At 47.2% G+C, this 8852-nt stretch overlaps 1 protein-coding gene across 4 annotated transcripts in view; it reads right to left on the reverse strand.

Annotated features, from left to right (window-relative positions):
* The window catches only part of sun2 (Sad1 and UNC84 domain containing 2), an 11341-nt gene extending 6315 nt beyond the window's left edge, over positions 1 to 5026 (reverse strand). For 2 of the 4 annotated variants that reach the window (XM_076171749.1, XM_076171746.1), the window contains exons 1-5: positions 4718 to 5026; positions 3348 to 3516; positions 898 to 978; positions 274 to 364; positions 97 to 191 (exon numbers count right to left, since the gene is read on the reverse strand). In XM_076171749.1, coding sequence (XP_076027864.1) covers positions 97 to 191; positions 274 to 362 — 184 coding nt within the window. In that variant the 5' untranslated portion in view covers positions 363 to 364; positions 898 to 978; positions 3348 to 3516; positions 4718 to 5026. Of the gene's footprint in view, positions 1 to 96; positions 192 to 273; positions 365 to 897; positions 979 to 1108; positions 1353 to 3347; positions 3517 to 4717 lie in introns of those variants that run through there. The other 2 variants (XM_076171747.1, XM_076171748.1) reach the window with 2 other exon arrangements.
* Between the last annotated feature and the right edge of the window lie 3826 nt (positions 5027 to 8852).

Consider the following 8852-nt stretch of genomic DNA (forward strand, 5'->3'; position numbering starts at 1 on the left):
AGATGGAGAGACAAGGATTTTAGTATTTTATCACTTAAAGGCCAACACAAGGACAAACAGGTCGGGCCGAGCAGCCAGGACGCCGCGGCTCTTTACCCTCATGTTCGTCCGGCGGCTCAGTGTTAGCAGAGCTAGCATTGCTGCTGGACCTGCGGAGGGCGCCCCTACGGTTCCCCACCTTCTTAAAAACCCTGAGGACAAAAAGAGGGAACAAGAATGGAAGATGAGAGGACACACACACACACACCCACACACACACACACACACACCTACCTGACAGGGCGTTCGTGGTAAGATATGTTTGTCACAGACGCGTCAGATGATTCTTCATCTGACGCGAGGCGAGCGCTTCTGCGAGACATGACTGAGAAAGAGAGAGAAAGAGGGAGAGAGAGAGGGAGACAGGGGAGGCAGAGGGAGGGAGAGAGGGAAGAGAATGAGAATTTTGTTATTGATATCAGAAAGAAGCAGCTATAATTGAACTTAACGCATCATGATAAACATCAGGAACACAGTGAAGACGTCTCTGAAGACACACACACACACACACACACACACACACACACACACACACACAATCCTTGTGAAACGGGAACAAAAGCCAATAATCCCCAAATGGAACACGACTTGAATGTTGTATTGTGGTGTTAGTGATCAGTTTTGGCGGTCATTTTGAGTCGGTGATGTCACAAATGCTCTGACATGTGAAGTCTGAACCTTGACCTCTGCTTCCAGTCCATTTATGGCAGTTTGACATCATTATGTGCATCTTATCAAGACTCAGCCTTTCTGAATCGGACAAACACACACTCATGAATGGTTTAACCTCAGCTGATCATACCTGTTGTCGGGGAAACAATATTCCAGTGCTGTAGCCAAAAGTAAGAGCATATTTACCTGCTTTAGTGTAGCAGATCTGACAGGAAACAGTTCACAGCGTTGTCTCACATGCAGGAGATCATAGAGGGGAAGCTGTGGCTGCATGCAAAAGATAGAGACAGGAAGTCAGCGTGGAAACATGCGCAGCTTCCGCACTCAAACCGCACATTGATGCTGATTCCTGCCCGCCAAAAACTTTAACACCATCTTAGCTGATGGAAACTCTTACATGTAAACGCAGCACAGTCCTGTGTAACCTGGCGTCTCCAGAGTTTGTTTCCTCTCACTGCTTTCCTACACTCCACTGGGTTAGCCACCAAATTAGCCAGATGGAGTGAAAAGAGAAGAGACTGAAACATCTGTGCTATAAATGCTACATCATATATGACCAAGGAGCAGTCAGCCGCTGCTAACCAACACCCAGAGCTTCTGTCATACCCAAACTCATCTTCTCTGCAGCAGCAACCGTCCACAAGCAGAGTGCTTCCTTCTATCATCTATCATGAAATATGGCAAACTACAGCATCATGCAGTACACACACACACACACGCACGCACGCACGCACACGCACGCACACACACACACACACACACACACACACACACACACTGTGGGTGCTTAAAGATTGTGAGATTAAGTCATGTGATCGACTGTGTGAGTGAAAGAATCAAGACTGCTTGGTGAGCAAACAAACGTCTCTTTCCCACAGGAGCTTAAATTAAGAGGGAAAGGAGCAGTTTGCACCATAATTCCTTCAAATCCCTCCTTCCACCTTAAACGGCGTGCCGGCACTGCCGACCTCAGCACTTCCCCCCTCCTGCATGCCCCACCAGCCCCCACTGCCTCTGCATCCCTCTCCTCCTTCCATCCCCTCACATCGCCTCCTCGTGCTCAGTCTTTACTCCCACTCCACTGCAGGACTGTTAGACACAACCTGGGCTCTAGTCCCTTTGTTTCCTTCCCGCTCAGGTTGTCGTCTGGCTGATGTGATGTATTTTTAATTGCCTGTTCACACCCTTAACTTACAAACGCTTGCTGGTTGATTTCTGTTGCTGAGTGATTTTAAGAACATTTTCAGATTTCGATATGTCTCTGTTTCTGTTTACTGTTTACATCCTAGGATTCCAGTGAAGGTCCTCCTCAGATGAAGGGCTTCTTATTCCTGGGGGGGATCTAAGTGTGCACTAAGCCACGACACTGCTGTTGGTGACATCACAGTTCACCTACAACAGCAACGCCACAGAAACCAATCCCACCTGGCCCAATATGAGAAACGGCATAACAAGCTTGTGAAGCGTTCTGCATGTGTCCAAGGCGAAACAAACACCAGGGCTCAGCTGGGGAAAAGTCTCTGGGCACCAAAAAGGTTCTGTGGCCAGGAGACTGGAGAGACGCCAGGGAAGTTTACATGAGCTGCCATCGTGAAACAAGCAGAATCAGTATTCTCACAAGTATGGAGGCTAAAACAATGCAGAGACGCTCTGTGGAGGAGCTCATGACCTCTGATTGACCATAGACTGATGAACCATGATGGAACAAAGGAACGTGGACTGATCTCTCGTTTACGTCTCAAACTAAAGGAACATACGTGTAAAATCTCTATTGCACGTGGCCACTCTGATGACTCAACACACACACACACACACACACACACACACACACACACACACACACACACACACACACACACACACACACACACACCAGCCCTTTAAGCTGGCAGGGATCGGAATTGGATTAAGATCAATCAGCCGAGGAACCAGAGAGGGAACCCGGTGCTGCTGTTTGCACTGGGCAGGGCGTGGCAGGGCGGGGCGTGGCAGGGCAGGATCCTGACCACTCCCACTGGTAGGAGAGCGAGAGAGAGAAAGAAACAAGACAAAGATGTGGAAGAGTGAGAAAAAGATGGAAAGGAGAGACAGGAAGAGATTGGGGAGAGGGAGAGGGAGAGGGAGAGAGAGAGAGAGAGAAGTCGAGCAGCACAACAAGAAAAGAAGGGATGAGTGGGTGCTCAAAGGCAGGGAAAGATGAAGGGATGAATGAGTGAAAACACAAGAGGGAATATGTGTACGAGAGTTCAGTGCAAAGTGGGAGAAGGCAAGAAAGCAAAGACAGACGGGAAGGGGAGCGAGACAGACAGACAGCAGGAGGAGGAGGAATGCAAAGAATTAACCTCAACCAAGCCAGAACAAACTGGGACTCCACTTAATGGTGCAGCTTATTTTAGGACTGGGCGAGCGAAATATGACACAGACATACAGAGGACATGAGTCATCAGTGAGCAAGAGACCAACCAGGGGTGGTTTGTGTGGCACGAGGAGGAGAAATGAAGTTAGACTCAATGATTCAAAAGGCCTCTCTCCCTGTCTCTCCCTCCCTCTCTCTCCCTCCCTCTCTCTCTCTCTCTCTGTCTCTCCCTCTCTCTCTCTCATTAAGCTTCATAAGACAGTCATGTGTGTAGCTGTACCTGACTTTGCAGAGGACCCTGGTGGAGCCTGTGGGTGGGGTGGGGTGGTGGTCTCCCTGCTGGTCTCCCTGCTGGTCTCCCTGGTGGTCTCCCTGTAGGCCCTCTGGAGACCTCAGCCTGGACGCTACAGTAAAGACCAGCTTAGATCAGCCTGCTTTTGGAGCTTGACCTATTAAAACAACAACAACCACATCGGTGCAAACCCTAAGTAGCATCACACCATAACAACAGCGTGTCCAGGTGAGGCTCACAGCAGCTAACAGACCTTTATGCCTTAATAACAACCTACGTGTCAGGACAACATGACAGCACAGTAAAGCATGTTTACTACACTGATGTGAGCTCAAAGTAGAGCTTCACTAAATATATAAACAAGTCTATGAACTGCTGTTCCTTCCCTCCTGTGACATCAAACAGTTTGTCCTCTTGTTGCTCATCATTCTGTGATCTTAACAACCTGAGTAGCAACGTAACAGATGTGTAGTCAAACGCTCCAACAGTAAGTCTCAGGAATGTTACACACAATGCTTATTTAACAAGTAAATATGGTGAAACAAAACCTTTTAACAAAGAAATCTAAGTTATGAGACAAACTTTACACATAAACAGACTTTGTCTCCTCTACAAAACACAGCAAGCCTGCAACAAAACAACTCCAACCTGCCAGCTTCAATCACTCGTAGCAAAGTATCTGTAACTTGTAAAGGAGAACAAACACACGACGGCTTCTCCTGTGAGGTGCAGGTAGCAGAGAATACACCGGAGAGAAGGAACAGAGACCAACGTTTGGGCTGCAGCCTCATTCAACATCTCATGATGACTTTGGCTCTGTGTCTGTGGTTTGTGGTGAATCTCCTCATGACCTCAGATGATCTTATATTCATATACTGGGACATCTGACATCATGATGGTTCACACCTGCTGGCTTCATGACATCAGAGGATATTTCATGGTGGCTTTCACCTGGTGAACCTTTCATAGGTGTCAGATGAAACAACAGCAGAAACGCCATTTGCATCTAGAGACAGTGTGCGCTTTCTCTTTCTTTACTTCAATGTAACAACAACACAACTATTATTACTTACATATAGCTACTTAAGTATATTAGTGCATTATAAGTAATAAGTAATCAACCACAAGAATGCCATGTAGTTCGTTTCTATTTAGTCTTAATTATATTCAGTGGCTTTAATTTAGTTGAATAACTTAACTCCTGTTTGAGTTCAACTGTCCGCCAATCAAGCGACAAAAAGCGTCTCAGCGGCGAAACGCGTCGAGACACAGAACTCTCAATAGTTTCCGAATCTTTTCTTTAGCGAGCGGAACGAAAGTTAAACGCGATCGGACGTGTAAACACATCTTAAACTTACCTGCTGCTAGGATGTCATGTCTGTCGCAGCGGAATGAAACGCACAAAAAAGCAACAAGCAGGCGGTCAGCTGTCAAAGCGCGTCTGTAAAGAAGCGATAATCCGCTAATCTGTTTTAACGAGAGAAGTCCGTCACGACAAACATTCACCGTGACACTCTGACGGCGTTCTCGCGACAAATCAATAATCAATTTCTATCCGTAAGTCAAGTATCGAACTGATACGGTGAAACTGAGCGCGGAGGGAGCGACGCTTCACTGGCAGATAACGTTACTGACATACACACACGCACACACACACGTCCAAACCCTCAGAGCGCTGGCGTTAAGCTACACAAAGGAAACACACCGGCTTCCTGGCAAGGCCTATAAAACAAAAGCCCAAGATAAAGTTTCCCATTCTTATGTCTTGATTTGATGTTACAATGACAACATAAACAACGTAATTGTATCAGGAGTTCCAATCCGTACTAAATAAAGGTCCCGTGTAATAAATTCCAAAAGGGATGTAAACTGGTTTCCATGTTATCCCAATACAAAACAACAAAACATTGAGCTACTTCTTTTGTCTCTGGGCGCAGCGTCAGCATATACACTGAGTGAAAACACACACACACACACACACACACACACACACACACACACACACACACACACACACACACACACACACACACGTGGTGTCCTCCCAGTAAACGGGGACATACTCGTCCATTTAGTTTGCAATTTGCCAGACTTCTAAAATGTATTTAAGAGACAGTCGCAATTCTCATAAAAGTGGTGGCAGATGTCAGCATGTTGTTTCTCTCTAAACATCATTTCTTTTACTTTATTCATAAAGTTATTTAAGTTAATATTTTTATTTAGCAACGATCTTCTTTTATTTTGAAGTCAAACCTTTCTTCTTTTCCGGTCACATTCCTCGCTGTCACTGGAGTCAGACGCAAATGTACACAACACAATAATTAAACACACTGCGCTCCCGAGCGGTGAAAAGTATGCACTACCTCATCCTCAGACGCTGTTCGTCCCCGCTGCCACAGAGGGGCGCTATTTAGCCATCAATATCCCGCGGAGATTATGACACGAAGAAAACGTCTTCACGCCAGAACGGTTTCAAAATATGACCACAACAAAAAGTAAGTCAGTGATATTTGTGTGATTATGAAACCGAACGTGACTCTGAATTACATTTTACAAATCTTGAAGAAAATCTGCAGCAACTCAAGACATTTTAACCAAAAAATTTGTTAAAACAAAGTAAATTATAAAAAGATAAATTGCTGGTTTGAGGTTGCTGGTTTGAATTCCCGCTCCGCCTGAACCACAAACCTGCAGGTCAGGGTAGCTGAGTGAGTCACATTTTATGGTTTATATGGAAATGTTCATTTATAATCAAAACAGGGAATAGAAGTGGAGATTCTGCTGACAATCGTTATGTAACATCTGTAATGATTCAGCATTGAGAATGGAACCAATGAAAGAGGTGTTTAATATGTCCTTAGTATATAAACCATATTAAATGGATATTATGTTGCTCGGTTCCTTTCTTCTGTCCCACAGAGCATCGCGAGCTCTGGATGCTCTATTCCAGCCGGGTCATTCTGTGAGACAAAGGCGGCTGGTATGTCCGGATGCTTCCATTTTTGATAAATAATGTCGGAGGAGGCCGGACAGGCGCGACCTCTGACCCACGAGCTTCGCTGCTGCACCCTGTCTGTGTGTGTGTGTGTGTGTGTGTGTGTGTGTGTGTGTGTGTGTGTGTGTGTTTATGCCTGTTGAACCCATTGTCTCCAAGTCTGTTATCATTATGTAGCAGTTTCCGGCGGCTGTGTAGAGAGAGAGAGTGAGAGAGAGGGAGAGAGAGAGAGTGAGGGAGAGAGAGAGAGAGAGAGACGGAGAGAGAGTGTGAGTGTGTGTGTGTGTGTGTGAGAGAGAGAAAGAGAAGAGGAATACACTCAATCATCAATTGCTCAACAATGAAGACTCTAGTTGACAGGCTCATCACTCCTGAGGCCGATTCCAAAGACTTTCAGCACAGCACTTTTTTGTTTTTTTCCCTCATGTCTGGCATTTGGGGCATTTCCCTTCTCTATTCACTCACTATTCACACACACACACACACACACACACACGCACACACACACACACACACACACTTCTTATCTTATAAGTTGGAGCCCTAGACACAACCACAATAAGCACATAAACAGCACAGCTGACGTCATGGGCACACATTCCACACACACACACACACACACACACAAACACAAACACACCCCATTGAAGTCACCGTGTTGGAATGTGATCAAAAATAGAGTGAGAGTGAAGTGTGTGTGTGTGTGTGTGTGTGTGTGTGTGTGTGTGTGTGTGTGTTGGGGTCCATGTGTTTGTTTGTTTTGAAGCAGGGAAATGGAGGCGGCGGGGGTGAGAGTGAAAACCTTTAACAGACCTGTGGACAAACACACCTGCCCCCCATGTAACACACACACACACACACACACACACACACACACACACACACACACACACACACATACACACATGCGCACCTGAATCATCAATAGCACTCACTTATCAAGATGGCCTGATAGACGCAGACGGTAAATCCAGCAGACTACAGGTACACACTGTGCTGCAGGTGTGTACAGTGTGTACACACACACACACACACACACCCCCCCCCACACACACACACACACACACACGTTAAGGTCAGTCTGGGTCACAGTCAGGATCCTTGTTGACCCAAACCTGGGAAAACATGGATCGGACTCTGGGTCGTCTCAAAGCTTTCGCTAATAAACAACATGTAAGTTATTTCCTGTTGAATGAACCACGCTGTGACCCTGCAGAGTTATCTTGCGTCCCCCTGGGGAGGTCCCACCCCTCAGGTTAAGACCCCTCCTCAGCGGGGTTCCCCTGGCAGAGGAAGTGAACAAACTTCCTGTGAGTTGTTGATGGCGTTTTTATTTCCAGCAAAGCTCGGAGGCGTTCTCAGCATCAGATGTGTTTGTTCCTGCGAGGAAGATGACGGCGTAAACAGGATTCAGTCTTCAGCCTTCAGCAAACATCACCTCAAGTCAACAAGGAGAGGACGATGACACACACATATGTAGGTCACGAGCTCCATGACATCACCGGCACCGCGGCTCACACTTTAATCTGCTGAGCCTGGCAGAGCGTTGCTGTGCGGTCACGCTTAAGCTGCCCCGCGAGGCCGCGTCCAGGGCCCAGAGCCACGGCTTTAATCCCCCCACCCCCCGCCTAACAGGACGCTGAACTCACTGCAGTGATGTCATCAAGGTGAGTCAGGGTTTATGGTGAGGGACGCGCACCTTTAGCGTGTCGCAATGCTAGAGTGAGTGTGTGTGTGTGTGTGTGTGTGTGTGTGTGTGTACACAGGGGCTGATGGTCCTTGTCACATATTAACCAATCCAATCCCTGCAGTCTCGCCAGTGGGGAATTCCTTATCAGTGACATCACAGGTGTGTGTGTGTGTGTGTGTGTGTGTGTGTGGGTGTGGGTGTGTGTGTGGGTCAGGCAGACGGAGGAACGACTCCTTTAAAGGAGCTGTGAGTTGTTTTTCGTTTGTTTCCACCTCCACTTCCTCAGATTGTGCTGAGGATGAGTCGCTCGGCTCCGCGTCGCTCCAAGGCCGCAGACTAACGAGGCGGCTGCGACAGGAAGTGAATGAAACGCGGCAGGTCAACGTCAGCCAATGAGAGAAGCCCGGCTGAGTCACAGCTCAGTTTGAGTCTTTACTCCTAAGGTTAGAGCAAAAGAGAAGAAGAGTAAATACACTATACTGCATCATTATGAGATCTCTGTGGTGTTTTTCACTCACACTGCAGCACGGTGACACACTCCACATCTGCCCGGTGTTTACAAGCTCCTCCCTGTTGGTGGGTTCATCCTGGAGACCTCACACACCTTCTCCATCTCCTCCTTGCCACAGTGTGACCACAGTGTAGCTCCAGACTGAGCTGGAGGGGTCACACACTCTCACACACACACACACACACACACACACACACACACACACACACACGCTACATGTACACACTCCTAAGTATCCCAGGAGCCACTGAAAGGTGAGCGTTGTGTGAGATCTGCTGATGTGAGTCCTGTACAGGT

Source organism: Genypterus blacodes, unplaced genomic scaffold (genome assembly GCF_046128005.1).
Source record: "Genypterus blacodes isolate CSIRO-AG114 ecotype Tasmania unplaced genomic scaffold, CSIRO-AGI_Gbla_v1 ptg000269l_1, whole genome shotgun sequence".
In the NCBI taxonomy this organism is placed as follows: domain Eukaryota; kingdom Metazoa; phylum Chordata; class Actinopteri; order Ophidiiformes; family Ophidiidae; genus Genypterus; species Genypterus blacodes.